This window comes from Anas platyrhynchos, chromosome 9 (genome assembly GCF_047663525.1).
Source record: "Anas platyrhynchos isolate ZD024472 breed Pekin duck chromosome 9, IASCAAS_PekinDuck_T2T, whole genome shotgun sequence".
NCBI lineage: Eukaryota > Metazoa > Chordata > Aves > Anseriformes > Anatidae > Anas > Anas platyrhynchos.
Genome location: NC_092595.1, coordinates 21893759 through 21915388, shown reverse-complemented (window position 1 = coordinate 21915388; position 21630 = coordinate 21893759). Strand labels below are relative to the sequence as shown.

The window sequence follows — 21630 nt, the reverse complement described above, 5'->3', positions numbered from 1 at the left end:
ATATTAGAGCTCTTCATGAAAGCAAAACTTGTAAAATAAATTAATAAATGAAAGCCAACTGTGTGGTGTCTAGCTGTGTCATGGCCCTCCTGCCTTTTGTTTTTTTCACCTGTGGAAGAAAGCTTGAAACACTAGTGGTCCATGGTCTTTATGGCAGATACCTGAGTTGCAGAACCCAGTGGTGAATGGTTGCAGCCATCCCCAGAGGAGCTAGCAGGAGAGTACTCTGTACACTTTACCAAAAGGTCACCTCAAATAGTTCATTTTTACAAATATGTAATTTTCATCATCAAAGAGATATTTTGGACAAAACATGCTCATCAAACTGTTTATTTGCTTGCATCACACATATATAAATAATCATGGGCAATTAGATGCTTTGTGCAAAGGCTGCCAAATTTCCAAGTTGTAGACTTAGATGATATCTTCTTTAAAATAACCAGAACATATCACACAGGTAACAATTGCAATGGGGAAGTGAGAATTAGTAATGTTGGCCTGGTTTCTCAGATGCTTCTATGAAGCACAACAGTGTTGATAAGTTTAAACCATGTGGTCTCCTTCTCTGACAGCTGTTATCTCAGGGGAAAAGAGGAGGAAATCATGCTTCTCCCAGTAACATAGCCTGGATACATGGGGGAAATATAAAGTAAACTAGCCACAGACAGCTTTAAATTACATACCAGACAGTCAAGATTGGAGAAAGTACATGTATATGCAACAGGGAGGATGAATACATATCTAGGATTGCCCTTTTCATTCATCCTCTAGCTCTCAGGATTAAATTCTCCTGTCGTAGTTCTCTGGAAGCAGGGATTGTTTTGTTTTGTTTTGTTTTTTCCCTGCAGCAGGACTGGGAGATCTTCCACCACTCATTGGTTCTTCCTCTATTGTATTCACCCTGTTGATAAATAGCATGTATGGTTTATAGAGCCATCCTTCATTCTCTGCTGTCTCCTGCTGTTCAGACTCTTGACTGCTGGAAGTTCACTGACTGCTGCTCAGAGTATTTTCTTTCTCCTGAGTAGCTTTTATAGTAGCAGACCAAACCACCCCCCCACATCTCCCAGCCTTTTCCTGTTTAGCTCTTCTGCATTCTTCACAGATAGGCTGCTCTGCTTTTATTCTTGCTGTGTACCAGCTGCTGTCTGGACTTCCTGGAGGTCAGTTTGATTGATGCATTGCATATGGTGTTTGTATGAAAACCTGTGTGCAGATTTTACTTGATCTTACTTTGTGCACGGGATTATGTTTAGCCGGTGGTTAATTTCTTCACTAAACCCCAGTGTAAATGAGCATATGAAAGACAGTTGATTTTACTGAAAGTGTGACAGAAAAACTGTTGACTCAGAATAACTGTAATATGCTCATTATATATATATTAATATATCAATTATATATATATATATTAATATATAATGCTATTATGTAAATGCATAATATATAATATTACTGAGAGTACATATCCACACTTTTTTTTCCCAATAGTTCCCATCAGCATTCTTCCAAGGACAAGCAGATCTCTGTGGTTCCCTCTGCTATGAAATCTTGAAGTGTTGTAACCATAGGTCACGTTCAACTCAGACAGAGGCATCTGCTCTTCTTTATTTTTTCATGAGAAAGAACTTTGAATTTAATAAGCAGAAATCAATAGTCAGATCGCATCTACAGGTGAGTGAAGTGTAAAATCATCAGTATTTACCTGATGTACACTGTTTTGTTGTTTTTACTATTATTATTCTGCATCGTAGCAAAACAGTTCATTTGAACAGATCAGCCAGTTCTCTGTGGCAGTTTGATTTTTCTGCCAGGTCTGAAGACATTGGGCTGGATCCTCTGCTGTTCTTGGACAGTTCAGCTCTGTTCCAAGGAGAGACAGCAGCTGTGAACCTAGCCACACAGCCAAGTAAATCGAATATGTAGCTATTCTTGATTCATATGCATTGCTTACAGCAGTAGCACTGTAGCTGAAGTAGCAAACCAGAATCTGATAGGAACAGAAACATGAAGCCCAGTAACAATGCACTTATATTGCAAAATTTGAGAAATTACAGACATTGGAGATTACTTGCAATCCTTGCATCCAGGGAGTGTAGTGATAGGACAAGGGGCAGTGGTATTAAACTAAAAGAGGGTAGACTTAGATTAGATATAAGGAAGAAATTCATCTCTGCGGGGGGTAGTGAGGCACTGGAACAGGTTGCCCAGAGAAGTTGTGGATGCCCCATCCCTGGAAGTGTTCAAGGCCAGGCTGGAGGTATAAAATTGCATCCATCTCTGCTAGCCTGATACATCAAGTTACATTAGAACTGGGATTAAAAACTATTTTGAAACTTTGATTTTCTTTGCTAATTGCACCCTGTTCCTTTTTTTTTTTTTTTTTTCTTTTTTACTCTCTACTTGTACAGCTCATCAAAGCAGTGAGTCAGCTGATAGCAGATGCAGGGATTGGTGGATCCAGGTTTCAACATTCACTTGCAATTATAAATAATTTTGCTAATGGAGACAAGCAGATGAAAGTAAGAAACATTTTTTTATTAATCACTACCTCTTTAAAAAGGTCAACAATGTTACAGGAGCAAGTGTTTCTATGAATAAAATTGCTGACTTTTATTAGACACTGACTTATGCATCCATAGCATGCCTTTTTGAGGCAACCAAACAGTCATGAACATGTTTATGATTCAGAAACATAATTTAGAATTAAATTCTAAAGATGTTTAAGATACCATGCATTGTGGCTGATGAAACACTATTGCAATTACCAATTTTTAGTCTACAAACTGTCATTTTTACCTGTTCAGTAAATGTGTAGCAAAAACACACACAGCAGTGTAAAATGTGTACATACTGTTGAACTGTAAATCCTTTTCAAAACCAACTGAACTTGGGGGAGGGGGAGAAGATCCTCCACAAGCAGAACATGAGCTCATTCAGGGGTGCTGCATGTGGTTCTCTGGATGGTCGTAGTGATGTATTGCTTATCTTTCCCAAAGAACGTTAATTTCCCAGCAGAGGTGAAGGATCTGACCAAACGCATCAGAACAGTTTTGATGGCTACAGCTCAGATGAAGGAACATGAGAAAGACCCTGAGATGCTTGTGGATCTGCAGTACAGCCTAGCAAACTCATATGCCAGCACACCTGAATTGCGTAGGACCTGGCTTGAAAGCATGGCCAAGATTCACGCAAGAAATGGAGATTTATCAGAGGTAACAAATGCATTTATCACTAGGCTGAGATATTTTGATAAAAAGGGCTGTGGAAGACAGATAACAGCAATGATTTAAGAGATATACAGTGTCTATCCTATACTTAAAGTCAGGTTTGAACTGTGCCTAGAGATGTGATGTGATTATTATCCCAGTTTGCCTAATTGTAACAGTGCCTGATATGTGCTTGACCAAGACTTAGAAATGTCTGAGAGGGAAGCTGTGGTCAGTATTGCATTAGCATCTCAACTGCTTAACCCTAACAGGCGTAGTAGCTGTAGTGTAGGCGAGGTTATAAACAGTGCTTAATTTACATACAGGGTATTTTGTCTTTTTTTCCCCTCATACAGCATAGAAGAGGAGTTTGCCCTATGCCATGTCCCTTTCGTCAAAAGCTAAATGGGTGACGGGAAGCTACAGTGCATAGCCCAGCAATCTTATTTACAAAGTGATGTGTTAGGTTGTTCTCTTGAGCAAAATTCCTGATGTCCTCATTTAACTCTTAGTCTGTGCTTTTATCTGAGACATCCAGTGAAATTAATTAGGAGAGGTTTCATCATTTAATACCTTATTTTCACAAATTGTTACGTTAGTTTTCTTTCCTTTTCTGCAGTATGACTTGACAGTGGTTCAAATACGTGCTCTTTATCACGTACATGCTAAGTCATGTAGTCTGCTTTAATGTATACATGTATTTTGGTCTCTCGTTGCAGGCTGCTATGTGCTATATCCATATCGCTGCTCTCATTGCAGAGTACCTAAAAAGAAAGGGTAAGATCAACATATTCAAAACTAACCGTGTATCTATAAATGATATTGTTGAAAATAATTTTTGGTTGTCCTGCTTTCCTTACTTATAAAATGAAGTATTCTTAAAGCTGCTTGAATTCTACCCAAAGATCTTATTTTTAAAATGCATCGTAAATACTAGTCTTAGCAGTAGAACAGTGACTGTGTGTGTTTTGTGTAAAGAGGGTTAATTAAATGTTTATTAAGCTAGTGCTAAAAGGGAATGCTTCACTTGTTAATGTGTCGTTATTAAATATGCATGTATTAACACATACCAGTAGCAGTGTACTAATACCATCTTACGCTATCATAGGTTACTGGAAAATGGAAAAGATTTGTACCTCACGTATGCTCCTGGAGGATGGTCAAGTCTGTGATAGTAATGTGTTACTAACAACTCACACTGGAGGAAGTGAGTGCTCTAACCGTGCCTGTTTATGGGTCAGATAACATGGCTAGGGAATCCAATTACCGTTCTTCAATTGATCTGGAAAAATACCTACCAAAGTGAGAATACTTATAGTGCATGTTGATGGCTGTAATAGCAAGCAAGTAATATCAGAAACATTGTGTGTTACTTTCCTGATGCTCTTTGGCTGGTTTGATGTCTCTGGTTAAAGGTTCTTTCAGGGACAGAGCACTCTGCTCTTCATTGTGAACAGAAATCCCTCTCAGGTCAATTGGTGTTTAGCACACAAATCCACATTCAATTCCCTTGACTGTCCAAAGCTGGGGGACAAGGGCAGAATTAATATCAGGTTATCCATATGTAACTTAGTATAGATAAAGGGGTTTTTAATCTGTGACGCTTATTAGAGAAATAAAGTGCAGGCTTATGTTTTTGAAATGCTTCCATGCCAATGGTTATTTAGTTTATGAAATGTGTATTTCCAAGTAATTCTCAGCTTGAGGTATTTTAGCAGTGTTCATAAATAGTAATTTCTAGGGATAACAGCAAGTACATGGGGAAGATGAAACTGTTAGTTTTGGAAAGACCGTGGTTCTCTGATAACTTTCAAGTGTGTGGTGTGGGGGTGAGACCAAAAAAAAAAAAATCCTTTCAGAGGGGGCTTTCGGTAAACAGCAGTATTTCAGGGACTTTTCACTTGTATGCTTTGTTTAAATAACTGATCACAGTAGGTGGAGCGAAGAACTTGAGTCATTTTAAACCTACACATTAGTAAAAAGTTGCTCAGAACTCCTCCCAAACTTGACAGAGGTGGAGGAGCTGCCTCAGCAACTTGCGCCACCTCAGCTGTCTCCAGGAGAATTCCTCAAGCAGGACAGTGATGGCTCTGCTGAACCTGGGCAGGGTAAGGAGTGCTGCTGCCATGGTAGCCTCGAGCCCAGCAGAGGTGCAGCATGCTCCAGAGCAGCCATCTCCATCAGCCTGTGGAAACTCTGCCCCCCGCTTAGGAAATGTGGTGTGTGGAACAAGTGCTGAGCCCCAGCATGCAGTGTTCGGTGCCTGGAGGTCAGGTCACCAGCTGCAGCGTTGGTTTCATGAGTAAAAGTTGTCTCGCCTCCGTCTACGATGATAATTCCTGTATACGGGAGTGTGGCACATGTAGTTTTACCGCCAGCACTGTACATCTAAGGAATTGAAATGCCAAAATGAGAAATAAGATTGCATCAGGAAAGTGTTGCAGTTGCCCTTTGCCTGGACAAATGGATTTATATCATAGAGAAAATGCAGAACGTTCTCATAAATTCAGTCAGTTCCATTTGTGCTTCTCATCACTTGGGCTAACCCAGTCAAATGAAATCAGCTTTGTATTGATGACATCCAATAACTTTTTAAAGTGCGTGGTGATTCAGTCATTAATTGACGTTGTTATGAATTGTACTTCAAGGTTTATTTTCCATGGGATGGCCTGCTTTTCTAAGCATTACCCCCAACATTAAAGAAGAAGGTGCTATGAAGGAAGATTCTGGGATGCAAGATACTCCCTATAATGAGGTCAGCAGCATTAACATTTATATACTTGTTCTAAATTTACGGAGTAGTATTGCTAATGGATTCCTGTGTATGTTAAAACAAATTATAATGAGAGTGCTCTTCACCCAACATTAAAAGGCATGCAGCTTTTGAGTGAAATGCCATAGCTGTTTTACTAAATAGGGGGGATGTGTGTTTAGGTAACCAGAACATTAAATACTGGAGTTGGAGCCCACAAAGCCATCCTGTTCTTCTGAATGAGATGTCAAGTATTTTCATGTTACCGTTATTTCCATTTTGTATTTGAAGTGCTACATGACCAATTGTCATGTAAATATTGTGTGATCAAACTAAATTTTAGTATAGATGATACAGAATAAAAATAAAACAGTGGGCAGGTACTCTTATTGTATAATTGTTAACGAAGCTCTGTCAGCTATCAATTAACCCACAGTATTTGCTGAATTGCAGAACATTCTGGTGGAGCAGCTGGAGTTGTGTGTTGAATACCTGTGGAAGTCTGAGAGATATGAGCTCATTGCAGAGGTTAACAAGCCTATCATTGCTGTTTTTGAGAAGCAGAGGGACTTTAAAGTAAGTTCTTTTTTTTTTATTTAAATTGTCTTAAGCCAACTGTAACGATCAATATTTTTTTAAATTAAAGTGCTTTCTTTAAAAGGAATGTTTTGTTCTTCCTGTCTGTAATTTCTGCTTTTAATGCTTTGTTCTATGAGTAAACAAAAATCTTTGGTATCCTATCTTCCTCTTTTCAGCATCAATACAACCATAAATGAACAATTTTTTTCAAAAAAGAATCAGCCTCTAAAGGTCATCAAAACCACAGCAACAGCTTTCTAGCCATATTTCACTGCGAGACTTTTAGTTATGTCCAGAACTACATGTCTCTGTGGAGAAATCTCTCTCTGTTAACCAATTAATGTGATTTTTTGCATGCATTTTTAAAACCAAGAGCACATTTGCATTGTATTTACGTTCAGAAACAGCTGATAAATTATTGTGATCTCTTCACAACTCCAGGGTTCCTTCATTTCTTATTTTCTTTCTACATTTAACACATAATGGATAGCCTGATGTTAATCTCATTTGCTGATTTTCTGGTTTTTAAATTAGAAGTAAAGGAATAGGTTTAGGCTGTACACTGAAGAAGCAGGTCCTCAAATTTAAACTTAGTTGATCCCTCTGTATTCTATCACAAGAAAGTCCTTTTTAGTGGTGGGTGTGGGTAGCACATCTCTGCATAGGGGTAGGAGCTGACAGGAGTTGTTGGCACCGTACCCTCCCCAGCACGTAGGGCACACTTTCTCTGACTGCTTAAGAGGTGCCTATCACTGCTCATTTGCGGAATGCTCTGTGACCCAGTACACAAAGTCCCTTCTGCCATAAAATTATCTGAAGATCTCAGAAATCTTGAGATAAGCCATTCCCTCAGTGTGTACAGCCATCTTTGCAAAGGTTTGGGTTTCTGATTAAGGCAAGCCATGCTCGTGCAGAGCCTCAGTGTCATTTCCCAAAGTCCCCTGTCACCTTCCCTCTCTCCTTCTGTCTCTTAACGTAGAGGCTGTCAGATTTGTACTATGACATCCACCGCTCATACCTGAAGGTTGCAGAAGTAGTGAACTCTGAGAAACGCCTCTTTGGGAGATACTACCGCGTTGCATTTTATGGGCAGGTAAGTTGCCTTGTGTTTTTTTTGCTCTGACAGGTGCTTAGAGATCAGCCAGGTTCTTCTGATCCTGATGTATTTCAGGAAAGCTAAAGCAGGGAAGCAGTTGACAGTGAGTCATGGGCTAAAAAGTGCATCATGGGTCAAATTCTAGGGAGGATTTTAGAGAAAAGAGAACACTTGGTTGCATCTGTGTAAACTGATGTGGGTTAGTGGTGGAATGGAGACATCAGCTTTAGTTCTTGACATCAGCAAGCAAAGCGGAGACAGAGGTAGGGCATGTTTTTTTGTTTTTTGTTTTTTTTTTTTAAGAATAAAACTTAAGTGAAACCAGGTAAAGCATCTTCCACATATGGCCCTCTCTTCTAATAAAGTTTAAAATGAGCAGTATGCAGTAGATGGTTTGTTATGTTTCTTGCTGACTGACTTCTGCTTTCAGGCCACCTCTGATTCTGTGCAATATACTGTAGAGTAGTTTTATTCCCTCTGCTGTGCTTCAGCATCCTCAAAGCATTTTTTTGTGCTTTCTTCCACTACAAACCAGTGTAGCAATCCAGCATGTTCTTTTAAGACCTGTTTTTGTAGCAAGCATACAATTTCCTTTACTCTAAAATAAAAAGGTGTGTAAACAACAGATTGATGTGAATCATTCTGTTTGCTAATTGGATTTTAATGCAGAAATTTGCTCTTTTCTCCTTTTGGTCTTATTCAAGGCTGTGGTAAGTCTAGTTGCATGTTTTGTTTAATTCTTCTCACACGTCCTCCATCCTTCCCTGTACTGTTACTTAACATTAACTTTCCTGCGCTCCTGATTCTTTGGTTTGTGGCAGATGAAATAACGTTGTTCCATTCATCGTTGCATCCTGCAAACTAATTTTTGTTTGTTCAGCTACCCAAATTACAACGCTGTATCTGTCACCGTGTTGTGTGCACTGTGGGGCTCAATGCTGTCACCTCATCTCAGTGACGGTTTCTCTCTCAGCTTCACTGGGTGCAGGATTGGACCCTGTGTTTCTCTGTTGAAAAACTCAGTGTCGCACTAATGCTGTTTGAATGCAAGGCTGTGTTTCTGGCCTGTGCAGCAGCTCCAGAGAGGAAGGCTGCTGCCAGTCTGCAGTCAGTGGCAGTGGTTGGGAGTCAGGGGGGCATGGTGAGTCCTGGCTCTTCCTGCAAATCAGCAAAGCTTGCCAAATGCAAGAAAGCAAGCTGCTCTACCTGAGGAAGGGTAGAGATTTCCGTATGCCCTTCCTCAAGATGGGGGGCAGTGGAGGGGGGAAATGGGACTCTCTGCTTCCAGCTTCTTGCCAGGGCTGTCCCTGAGACAGTGCAGGTACATGCTGTTTCTCCCCAGAGGCCAAGTCTGTGGCTTAAAGCTGCGAGTGGGTAACTGAGCTGCAGCAGTTCTGCTCAACTGGGTTAAACTCTGTTACAGCACAAAGACTCTTCAGCTGCCGGTGCCACAAGGGCAACTTCATTTAAACAGCTTTAGTGCTCTAAAGCATATGACTTTTTCATAGCTGTGTATTGCTCGGTTTACTCCCTGGTGCACATGAATACTGAGCTCTAAATGCAAGCAAGCACAGCTCCTTCATTTCCTTTTGCAGATGAGATTTTATGTGGTAGAAAGTGGGACTGCTCTGTATTGCTCCTTGCAGAGGCATAGTGACTAAAGCGTATGGCACAGTGCAAATAATTGAAGGTAGATAATTCCCATCAACATTACCGGTGCCTCATTTGCTGAGGATAATAGCACTGAATGTGCAGAGCTGATCAAGGAAGGCAATACACGAAGCACCACATCAAGAGTTACAGACGAGCCTTGACCAGGGAGGGGAAGGAGAGAGAATCATGTGTTCCCACTTACTGTGCAATTTTCCATCCAGAAAGTTTCCTTCCTGGGTTTTGGCAAGTCCCTTTTCCCTTGTGCCACTTGCTTCCACTTTGGCTGTGCAGGTGGAAAGGCACAGGGACTTGTGTTACTTCTGCTGCCAAGAGTACCTGCAGGCCTCCACGCTGAGAGCAGTTTCAGTGGCCAGTTCATTTGCATCATTACAAGTTATTCTCTTGTCTGCGTTGAAGGCAGACTGCACACTTGCTTCCAAAAGCTAACAGTTGCAGGTTTTACTAGGTACCAATATGAATTGCTCTGCTTAGGCCACTGCAAGGGAAATGCCACAGAAGGACACTTGGTATGCAGGTATGGGATTCCTTCTCAGTCTTATAGGCACATTGCTCTATTAAAAATTAAAAAAAAAAAAAAAAAAAAAAAAAGTGGGTAGATATAAGTGTAAGCACACATTTTAAAATGTTTTTATTACATATGCATCCATTAATAATTGTATCAATAAACATGTTCTGCTTTGTGAACATTAAACATTGGTATTTCTTAACTGTAACAAAAGCTACAGAGAAGTAATTAAAGAATAAAATAATATTGCACATACTGTTTGTATTTTGCAGTGTCAGCAAGGTAGAACTTGGGGGGTTGGTTCTTAGTGGAAAAAGGAAATCTGCAGCTGTACTAGAATGTTCTAGAAATGGTTCTTCACACAAAGGCAGAGGTGGTGTTGGGTTACTACACTGCTTTAGGGACCCTCTGGAAGGACGAGCCGAATGAGCCTGTTCCTTAGGCAGGATGTCACCAGCTTTATTTGCAGCTTCAGAGAGCCGGGTTTCATGGCACTGCTGTTTGGGACTGCAAACTGCTGCGGGCCTTTGGTGACAGCATCTCACTGCCACCACCAAGTGGCCGTGCCTGCTATGGGCCAGGGACCGCGATTTTATTCACAGATGTGTTTTGAGAAGCCAAGATCTTTGTTGAATTAATAATAATAATCAGCTGCTAAGTATGTTGAATAGCTGAAAACTTGTATTGTGCTGATAAGCAAAGAACATTCGAGACACGGCTCAGCGCAGTGTTAGCTAAGGGAAGGGCTGAGGCTCTGTTCTCCCATCTGTGCACGCCCTGGAAGCTGGAGGGCAGATTGTCACAGCGGTAGGGTGACTGCAGGTTTATGTCTGAAGATCGCAGGGTGTGTTCCCTTTTCCAAATGTGATGAAACAGCTGGAACAGCTTCCTTACCGAAGAGTGCAACAAGCCCACTGTCTTCCTAGACACCCAGCAGCAAAAGGATTCCTGTCTGGAGAGTTCCTGTCTGGAACTGCAGTAGTTTGGTGCTGCTGCTAAGATGGGGCAGAATCACAATGTCCAGATCTGACAGTAGAACAGGATAATATGCAAAAAAAGGTTGAAGGCTAAGTCTCTGGTGCTCAGTCAAATGCGTTGTGGGGATGCTTTCCTCTCTCACTCTGGTGGGGGCATGCAATTTTAGCCCACGTAAGCCAGCAATATCTTTTCCCACTGGCATGCACCTGGCCTGCATAAAGGTCACCTTAGAAGAGGCAGAAGGCTTTCCCTCAGAATCCTGCTGGGGGAACAGCGCGTGCTTTTCCAGCAAAGGGCAGAGAAGACCTCAGATTTACTGTGAGCTTCAAGGGCTGCGCCTGCGGCCGTACAAGGAGGAAGAAGGGCCCTTCCAGCGCTCCCACACTGACAGTCCTGGGTCACAGCTTGACTCTTGGCACATCAGAGCTTGGTGGAAACCAATAACCTACTGTCTGTGAAGCTGTTCTCCCTCCTGTTACATTCAGCTGCTCCACGTAATGATTTTCATCTGTAAGGCCGCATTGTTCTTACAGTGCAAAAACAGCCAGTGTGAAAATAGTCTAGGGATATGCATTGATAATGTGACCATGGTTGCTTAATATTTCAAAATCCTTGAATTGGAAGATATTTGGCTCCTAAAAAGTATTTAATCTTGCTTTCAGTAGTCTTTGCCAGACATATAGCATATGGCAGACACGAGTATTTATAGCTCACAATTAACTTCTGCTTGTCACTTGTCAGCTGAAATACTGCAGGGAGTATGTACTTAAATGATATTCCCTGCATTAGAGACAAGACTAAATCTGTTAGCTGTTTATTTGGGGGAGTGTTGCTTTTTTTTTATTTCCCAAGCAAAGCCATTAACACAAATGTCATCCTAGTGTGCTATGTATGCAGCATCAGCACAGAGATTTGGCGTTTACATATAAACACTCTTGCAACGTGCAAACATACACAGAAACAGCATCTAGGATAAGAAGATAAGCTATATTTTAGCTTGCTCTGTGATTAATTTGGAAAACAGTTTTTGCTGTTGTTTTTGGTGTTTGCTTTGTTGTTTGTTAAAAGCATTGAATGGTAACAGAAAACAGATGTTTTTTGACAGAAGCAATCCTGAGCTGCGTGTTTGAGTATGGTTGCATGAAAGTAATGAGTTTTTCAGCTATTTTCACATAGCAGTCTTTCTTCAATGGAAACAAGATAAGAAACCAGGTTACGATCCTGCAGATTTTCTCAGTGGAATCAATAAAAAGTCAGTTGCCTGCCTAGCTCAGTAAATGTTTATAGGGTGTCAGCTTTTGAGCTCTAGATTTGTTTCTAATTACCTGTGTGGGTCTTCACAAGCCTATAGAGATTAATTGATAATATTGTTAAGAATGGCACAATGTTAGAAGGTCACGGTGAGACTAATTAAGATGCTATCAGACAAGCTGCCAGTGCTGCTATTATTAGTCACTTTTTTCTGGTAATGCCCACAGTGCTCTTGGCACTTGCCAAATTAACACAGATGATTTTCTTGCCCCTTGTCCTGACTGAAGGAGAAACCACAGATGTACGTACTTGTCAAGCCCTGCTAAAACAAAGCTCAGGGATTTGTTCCTAAACAAACATCAACAATTTCTAACTGATTTGTCATAATTCTGTATATCTTTTTAAACGTTTGCCTGGTCTATAATTTTAGCAACCAAAGTTTGGATTACACTTCAACATGGAAGGGCTGGATTTTTTTATTTTTTTTTTTGGATGGATACCTGCCACAGATTTTGGCAGATCCCCTGACTTCATTCACTTGTGCTCTGCTAGTTTTCAACAGATCACAATTTGCTAAGGCATGTCGTAGAATTACCTGTCCAAGCTACATCACATTAAGTTTAAAGGGCCTTGGGTCTGGCATCATTAATGCTGTCTTTCTTTTCCTCTCTATCCCTGCAGCTTCAGGAATCTTCCTCTGGGTCACTTTGCATTGAGGTGAAAGGAGGAGTGTCTGGGGACAGCTGCAGTATTTAACACTGCCAAATTTCATCAGTGGCATATGAAAACTTAGAAGGAGGGCTGGTGCTGCCCATGGTGTTGGGATAAATCCAGTGCTTCCTAATGGGTCAGCTGCTGCTTTCTGCTCAGCTGGGAGAGCTGCTCCCCTAGTGTGTGATGTACTTGTTCATCTTACAGCAGCTGAGTGTCTCACCTGCGTGTGATGTGATGCTGCTATTTTTCGGCATTTCTTCTGAAGTCTGCCAGGTTCTTGTTCGGTTCTTCAGCAGAGCCTTCCATTAAAGCTCTGACACATGTACCCAGTGCAATAAGTAAATGACCCTAGCAAGATCGAGCTTTTTGGCAAAATTAAACAACTAGGTCTCCTACAGGAATAGATGTGTATGGGTTTATTTCCTGGGTAACTTAGGAGACACCAAACCAGTATACGTGCGGACATCTAGGCATGTGTCTGCAAGGATGGAGAGAGGCAAGCCTTTACCTTAGGTGCTGGAAATGGCATACTGGAGGCTCCATACAGACAGCCCTGATGCCTGGTGTAAGCACCTCATTTAGGCTTTGCCTTGCCTGTTGTGTTCACTATATCCTTCCATTTCTTTCCAAACAGGGTTTTTTTGAAGAAGAGGAAGGAAAAGAATATATCTATAAAGAACCCAAATTAACTGGCTTGTCTGAGATCTCTCAGAGGCTGCTCAAACTGTATGCGGACAAGTTTGGAATAGATAACGTGAAGATCATCCAGGATTCCAACAAGGTGAGAAAGATGTGATTCCTGCACATGGGGGAAAAGCGAGTGCACAGTTTGTGTTTTGTGAGCAGTATTTTGAATAAATGTGAACAGTGTGACTTAGTTCTGTAACCAAAAAAAGACCCCAACCTGTGCACTGTGTGCAGTGCAACACAGTCAGTAAGAAGAGAGCAAGCATATGTCACTCACTTATCTTTCATTCACTTTTGCCTTTGGCTATGTTCAAAAGGTCCACTGTTCTAACAGGCCTCTTAGTTTAAAATGTTTGTATTAATTTGTGGTCTGAAGATTGCATTTGGAAGTCTCACTTTTTCATCTGTATTGCCGTGATAGATAAAAGCATCAGGAATATAATGGATACTTTGGCAGTTTGACACACTTAAATGAATTTTATTATGTTTGCCACTGTTACACAGGTCAACCCCAAAGACCTGGATCCAAAATACGCCTATATTCAAGTCACATATGTCACGCCTTTTTTTGACGAGAAAGAAGCTGAAGATCGGAAGACCGACTTCGAAATGCATCACAACATCAACCGCTTTGTGTTTGAGACGCCTTTCACACTCTCAGGAAAAAAGCACGGAGGCGTGGAAGAGCAGTGCAAGAGGCGCACAATCCTGACAAGTATGTCTGCTGCTGCTGCTGCTTCCCCCCTCCCAGCCCTGCCTTTGACAGCCAAGCACGATGCCAGGTTTTCTGCAGGCAGTGGGCACAGCACGTTATACAGAATGATAAATAATCTTTTTCAGTGTGTCCATTTGCAAAGCATGTTCTTTCTTACAGTCCCGAGGACCATCCTATGTAAGGTTATTTTCATTTGTGGAGTCATCAGCTGTCTTATTTTTCCTAATTATTAGCATCTTACAGAGATGGAATCTGGGAGTGGTTCTGCTGGAAGCAGCTTAGCACTCGGCCCCGTTGTTGTTTTGATAATAAACAAGTCAAAGGAAAAGAAATGTAGGGTGCCTGTTCTGCTGAGAAGAGTAAATCTTTGCAGATAAGATTTTTGTTCAAAAGTGGAGTAAGATGCATTATACAGTGTTTTTAAAAGTGAGAGGTAAGCTTTTCAGCTCAGTGGATGCAGTCACTGTTTTAAGACAGGAATGTAGGGAATACTGGATGTGTCTGTTCTTACTGAGTCATGTTAAACAGAAAACATCCAGTTCCTTATCATGATTGAAATCTCTGTGAAACTACTACTGAAACTTGACCTGTCTGAATTTTGGCTGGGAGTATGAGAAACTGTCTGAGACAGAAGCATTGTTCTCACGAACAGCAGCGAGCGGGGAGGCTGATGTTCACAGCAAAGGCTTCTGAGTGATAAAATCCAGTTCCCCACTGACTTCAGTGCTTGTGCCTCCCCCAAAGGGCAAAGTGAAGAAAGCTGCTTACGGTATAGGCGTAGTTGCCTAAAAGTTTTGTTCTGGCAAGTCAGAGAAGAGGCACTGATGTCTGGGGGCATCATGTTACATGACACAGCTTTGCTTGTAAGAAGAAGAAAGGAAGAGTAGCTTGTGTGGGGGGTTTTTTAAGTGCTCGAGCAGCACTTGGTGTTTTGAGGTATGTACTGAAGCAGGTAGCTTCTTTGACTTGAAAGTGCAGCTGTTATGGTACATCTGGCAAAAACAGAGAAGGTTGTTTGTCCAGCAAAATAATTCCCTTAGGTTATTACACAATGTCAGCAGCTCCCAGAGCTCTTAGCCTGGCTCCATCTTCGGCATTAGGTGGGAATTTGACCTTCTCTTGTCCCCTGCTTTCCCTTTGGTACCTCCCTCAGCTCAGTGCCTGCAAAGTTTCCTGTAAAGGAAACCTTCTTTTCCTTTGGATAAAGTCAAATACTTTCACTTGCTTCCTATGCAAGCAGAAATGCTTTTAGTTGGAGAAGAAAACAAGGCTTACTGGTACAGCTGGAAGACTAATGGCAGGTTTTGTGCTTGGCCAGAGGTACTGGGTGGCTGGAACAGTACCTCCTAGGCACCCTGCTCCAAAGCCCTGCTGCCTGCGTCACACAGAGGATGAGTGTGGTATGGCTGCAGTCTGTGGGTCACTGGCTCTCTACTGTTCCTGGTTGTTACTTGTGCTTCTAGTTCTGGAAGTCCTTGGTTTCCTGCTGTCCATGGAGACAGCCACCCTGTATGATGGAGCTCCTTGAGGTCTGAGCTGCCCGGCAGCACGTGCTTGCTGGAGGAGGGCATATATGGAGTTTGAGAGGTCTTCCAAAATGTGTTGGACAGTCAGGAAAAGGTTATTAAACAGTTCCTTTTGGACAATGTGCCATACTGTATCACTGCCAAACTCTTTCGGATCTGTGAAAACGGCTTCACTGGAAGGAATGGTTTTATTGATGAATGGTTCCTCCACCAGCTCCCATAAGTAGTCTTTAGGTTGAATACTAAAATTAACTCCTTGCTTTTTTAAAGATGGTGCTTCAATAATGTGTTCATCTGTGGGTGAGTGGTACTTTGATGGGATGTCTTGAGGTGTATGAAGTTCATTACGGGCTTATTGTTTGGTGCTTTGATTCAGAAGAATGGTTGATAGCTTTTGGAATCTGAGTGGTGAGAGCCACGTGGATCTAACAGAGCTCAGCAGCAAACAATGGTCATTTCAAAAGGAAACTCTTTCTCCAAATGTACCAGGTCTACAAAAAAAAAAAAAAAAAATCAGGTTGGACCTGCTGAATTCTATTGCTCATTTGATGATTAAAACTCAGTTTGTAGGCATTGATAAAGAGATTGACATTGTCAAAGTTAACACAATCTAAACCTTTGACGGACTTGTTTTGTTTTCTTAAATCCTGTCTTGTTGGGTGAGTAATACATTTGATGCTAATACATTTCTTGCTTTCGAGTAGCCAGTCACTTGTTTCCCTACGTGAAGAAGCGTATTCAAGTCATAAGCCAAACGAGCACAGAGTTGAACCCCATCGAAGTAGCGATTGATGAGATGTCCAAAAAGGTCTCAGAGCTCAATCAGCTTTGCACAATGGAAGAAGTGGACATGATCCGACTGCAGCTCAAACTCCAAGGAAGTGTCAGTGTCAAGGTAATGGAAATTTGCCATTTTCCTCTTCAATGCATCTACCTAAATCTTTGTTCTTTTTTTTTTTTTTTTTTTTTTTTTACCCTTTCTGACCTGTTTTGTCAATTTCATATTTCTGGTTGTTTCTTGTTTTCCAGTGCTGTTGGAAACTGCTCAGAAAACATACGGCAGTGGAAAGCTTTCCACTGATGTTGATGAGCATTAGATTTATGTGCAAACATGATTACTTCTGTCAAATCTTCTCAAAAAAATGTTGAGACTATTCTAAAAAGACTATTGTGTCACTTGAGAATAAAACGCGTCACACAGTCAACCATGCAAATACTTGAAAGGGAGGCTTTTTAGGATTAGTTTTGTAATTTCCTGTTATAAAAGTCGATGTTGGTGAGAGGTGCATGTATTCCTGGGACTCTAGTTGAAATTTCTTCAAACATTGGGTTTTCTAGATGGCTAACAAGTTGAGCACCTTCAGAGGCCAGCAGAGATCTGTGCTTTGTGCAAAGGCTGACTTGCTCCCTTTTTCTCAGCAAAACTCTTCAGATTTCATCCAAATGGCAAGAGAAGTGATTCTGATATTCTTCAGGACAGCTTTGCCTGAGGCCAGTCCCCAAGCCTCAGGATGCAAGAGGAGAGGACAGTAATCTACCTGCTCTCTACACCTAAGTTGTGTATTTCTTCCCCAGGTAAATGCTGGACCAATGGCCTATGCTCGAGCTTTTCTGGAAGAAACAAATGCGAAGAGATATCCTGATAACCAAGTTAAGCTTCTGAAGGAAATCTTCAGGTAAACATTTAGGCTTGCCACCCTCTGCATAGCATGAGTAAGGAGTAGTGTGACACAAAATTAGGCTGACTTGAAGCACGCTGATTTACATCTGCATTTGCTCTATCTTACAAGCCATTCTCAAGAAGGCATTTACTGAAGTTTTGGGCTATCCCATTAGCCAGTGTTCCTCTTCTTCTGAGAATGATTTCTGAAATTCATTTCTAACAAGGTATAATTTGCAAGGAGAGAAAGAAGTATAGTTTTGTGTATGCTTTTTTTTTTCATTACTGCAATATTTGTATGGTTTTTCTTTGTGGTTTTGTGCTTGTAGGCAATTTGCAGATGCATGTGGGCACGCTCTTGATGTCAACGAACGCCTTATTAAGGAGGACCAATTTGAATATCAGGGAGAAATGAAGTCTCATTATAAGGATATGCTCAGCGAACTCTCTGCAGTTATGAATGAACAGGTTAGATCATCTATTTACTGGTGGCTGGGGCTGAATGTGGGTAGCTGACTTTCTTCTACTGACAAATGAAGCTCTAAAGCAAAATACTAGAAGTAAAATCTGGCAGTGCAACAGTCACTCAGAACACATAGTTCCAATCCTTTTTTAATTCATCTGCATTATATAAAATGAATCTGCTTTTCTGACAAAAATTTTGTCTTCTGCCTATCTTTCTAGATAGTGAAAAGTAGAGCATCATGAGACTGCAGACTGAGGTTTAGAGGCATAGAAAGATACTCAAACTAGTGTTTTATGCTTGCATGGTTTATCCTATAGTTGTGAGATATTTAATTAAAGACCTAGCTTATAACTGGAGGAGATATCTCCATAGTTTCTGTTTGTATTCAACTTTCAGAGCAAGAATGACTTATTTTTAAGTGCACTGTCAATACATGCCATGTTAAAATTCCATTTCAACTGTTAGCAGCTTTAGAAAGATAAGCATGCATTAATTAAATGCAGTGCATCCCAAAATACTGAAGCTCACACTGGCAACTATTCCATTGCTATTCCATTGCTGTGTCCATGCGGATCCTTTTTACTATGTTTTCTGTTTTAATTGAAATAATAATTGAATTATTCTGCACAGTAAGTGCAAATTAAAGCATGATTAATTGCTTCTCTTCAAGGTTATGAGTAGGCCACTTTAGATTGTGCCCAGGAAATATTTATTCCCTGGTAGCTGCACTGTGTTTCCAGTTGCCTATAGCACAGATTAGTGTTAACCAGTGGTATCAGTGATGGCATCTCACGGAACTGCCTGATTCTACCCCACTGGACCATGCTATATTATTCCTCTTCACATGTGAGGAGAATAATGATTTATGAGAGTTTTTGTCCCATTGTTAATCTTACTGTGGAATGAAGCTAGTTTTTCACAGGGTATAAAGGGTATAAGCCTTATAATTGCTTTGAGGCCTTGGTGCCTGCCAGCTGGGAGTCAAGCTCAGTGGTTGCTCTTTTGTGAGTTGTGCTCTCTTCCTGTTTCAGTGCATAAAGATCTGTGAAACTCAAGCATTCCAGTAATTTTATAGTAAATAATATTTATCTCTTTGTTATACTGAGGGTATCATTTGTTACACACTGTTCATGCCTCCCCTGTGGAAGTTACTTGGGCTATCTACTCAATGTACAGAAGACATATTCCTTGTGTTCCCCACAAAATGGAAAACGAATGGTCAACTTAAATTAGTCATGAGCAGCCCATGAGTTTGAGCATGCATTAAATATTCAGCAAGTCCTATTAAATATTCACACCTGTATTTATATCTGTATCAATGAGCTCTGAGTTTTCTTCATGTAAGTGAAGAGACTAAATAATACAAAATTACCTGTACATAACTATGTTAATGTGTAACACTGAGTTCATCCAGCAAAAGTCAAAACTGACATCTGCTTAACCAAAACCAGCAGACTGGAAGTCCATGCTGAAAACTAGTTTCCTACTTTTTGCCCTGTGGGTACTTACAAATGACAGCACAGTTTTCTAAGCAGTGTGGCTTTTGGGGAACAATCTAGTCCTCTTGCAAGGAATGCATGAGCTTCCTGTTCTGAGCAGAGCATTGCCTCAGATAAATCACACACTGTAAATTGTAGCTGAAATATTTATTTTGCAGTTGGAAGGCTTGAGGCGCTATTGTAACTGTACTGTGTTCTCCACGACAACGAGATTTGCCATCTTTGCCATTGTCATAATCAAGAAGGTTTTGTTTGCTCACCCACTGATAGTGACTCTTTCATCACCATGTGTTTTTCTCGTTTTGTTTTGTTTTTCTTTTCTGACAGCTCTGTCATGGTCCTTGCTTATACAGCTTCTCTTCTTCCCTGTCTAACATTTCCCTCAATACTATAGCCAAAAGTGGTATGTTCATTTTTCTTAAATCTATTTTTTCATTTAATGTCATGTACTTGCTCACTTGCAGGTTTCTCTACATGCTATGTTCATTTAGTTTCATGTCTAATGACTCCCTTTTTCGGGGAGTTTAAAAATAATAATTAAAAAAAAAGCTGTGTGTGTGCACTGCATCATCCATGCTTAGCGTGCCAGTGTTGGGACACGATTTGTTAGCATCCTAGTCATGAACGTGGGGAGGTCAGTGGAGCAACTCAACAGGAGCCTTCCTCCTGATGAAAAAATAATAGTAATAATAATAAATAAATAATTAAAAAAAAAAAAAAAAAGATGTGCCAGGAGCTGTGTGACACAGTAATAGCACGAGTGGCCAGGGACAAATGGCATACAGTTCATCCCCAGATCAGAGGACATCCTCCCTCTCCCTGCAGCCTCTGGTCACTGCTGGCCCCCCTGCAGAGATCCTCTCCCTCTGCCAGATCCTTAGCATCACTGTGTAATAAGCCAAAGGTGGGAAATCGCTGGTTAGACGATAAGCACTGCAGAAACTGAGATAGATATACAGAGCTCTCTGACTGTTACATATTTTCTTTTTTTTTTCTATGAAAAGATTGCATACAAGGAGGATTCAGCAAAACAGCAAGGAATGGAGCGCACATATTCACGAGTCATCAATAGAACCAGCTCGTCTGCGCCAGCAGCAACCACTCCATCAAATCCTGATGCTTGACTGAGGCATGGGGAACATGCAGCCTTGCAAAGACCTGTTTTTTTGTTGTCGTTTTGTTTTGTTTTCCTTTTAGTTTAATAGTACTGAAAAATAATTTGACCACGGACAATACCAGGAAAAGGATTTGTGGGTTATGATTTTAATTTATTGGAAGTCTTCACGGTGATATTTTTTAAAACTGCAAGCTTGATTATTTTTTTTTATTATTTTTTATTTTTGCTTGCCCCAAGATTTGCACATTCCCTGTCTTTTTGTTGTTGTTGTCAATTTTTCGTTTTGAGCAGTCTTTATTAAGTCAGGCTGATTACAAGATTTCCATTGAACAGATAGCTACACAGCACGCCCTAAGTTTGCTATAAATTATAATATATCTAATACCAAGTCCTAGTATACATATATTTTAAAAGTCAGAGTGGATGTTTTATAACATTTAAGTATATTGCAACTGTAAATAGAAGATGTGTAAAATATGTCATTTTTACAAAATTTAAAAAAATCTTTTTAGTTAATTATGACAGTACTAAGAATATGGATAACATTTCAGTTACCATTATATTAAAATATTTGTGTATGTGTATAAAAGCGTCCATAAAATCTTCTCTTTGAAGGCCTGTGTGTTGGTTCATTCCCATGTCAGCGATTTCCAGAGGCGTGGAGATCAGGATGTCCCTTGCATCCCACCGGTCGGTTGTGTTACGGTTGCAGATGGGGGACGTTTATGACCACGTACAGAACATGGCTTCAGACTGTAACCATGGCCTTAGGCTGAGGCCACCCTGAGAAACAAGAGTTGATGTGGTCCTCCTGCCTGAGACCAAGGAAGCTCTGCTCTTCCTTCGAAGTTTGTAGTCCCACATTTTGCCCAGGGCCTGTTTGGAAACTGTGTGCCTCCAGCGAGACCTTTTGTTTGGTTTCCGCATCATGCTGGGATGCGGTGGAGCTGGTCTGGTCTCTCACCGAGTTTCTTTTAACCTCAGTTCTTCCACACTCCTTTGTGTTCGTTCCTTTGCTCATAGAAAAGTTCTTGCTTTTAGAGGTCCCTGCTCTTTGTTTATGTGCATTAGGACACCTCTCTTCTATCCCTCTCTTTCTTCCTTGGTAAAACCCTGGTGATTCCCTCAGAAGCCTGCACAGGTTTATGAGTGTTCATTCAGGTCAGAGACCAGAGCTATATCTTGCTGTGCAGGCATGCCGTGAG

At 40.9% G+C, this 21630-nt stretch overlaps 1 protein-coding gene across 17 annotated transcripts in view; it reads left to right on the top strand.

The window, feature by feature from the left end:
* Positions 1-21039, top strand: part of DOCK10 (dedicator of cytokinesis 10) — a 147925-nt gene extending 126886 nt beyond the window's left edge. For 12 of the 17 annotated variants that reach the window (XM_072042222.1, XM_072042228.1, XM_072042226.1 and 9 more), the window contains exons 43-57: positions 1489-1671; positions 2409-2519; positions 2997-3212; positions 3926-3983; positions 4315-4413; positions 5855-5961; positions 6412-6534; positions 7517-7630; positions 13390-13536; positions 13947-14157; positions 16388-16578; positions 17259-17359; positions 17673-17811; positions 19636-19711; positions 20313-21039. In XM_072042222.1, the coding sequence (XP_071898323.1) occupies positions 1489-1671; positions 2409-2519; positions 2997-3212; positions 3926-3983; positions 4315-4413; positions 5855-5961; positions 6412-6534; positions 7517-7630; positions 13390-13536; positions 13947-14157; positions 16388-16578; positions 17259-17359; positions 17673-17811; positions 19636-19711; positions 20313-20380 (1944 nt within the window). In that variant the 3' untranslated portion in view covers positions 20381-21039. The remainder of the gene's footprint in view (positions 1-1488; positions 1672-2408; positions 2520-2996; positions 3213-3925; positions 3984-4314; positions 4414-5854; positions 5962-6411; positions 6535-7516; positions 7631-13389; positions 13537-13946; positions 14158-16387; positions 16579-17258; positions 17360-17672; positions 17812-19635; positions 19712-20312) is intronic. The other 5 variants (XM_027464816.3, XM_027464807.3, XM_027464817.3 and 2 more) reach the window with 3 other exon arrangements.
* The last annotated feature ends 591 nt before the right edge of the window (positions 21040-21630 follow it).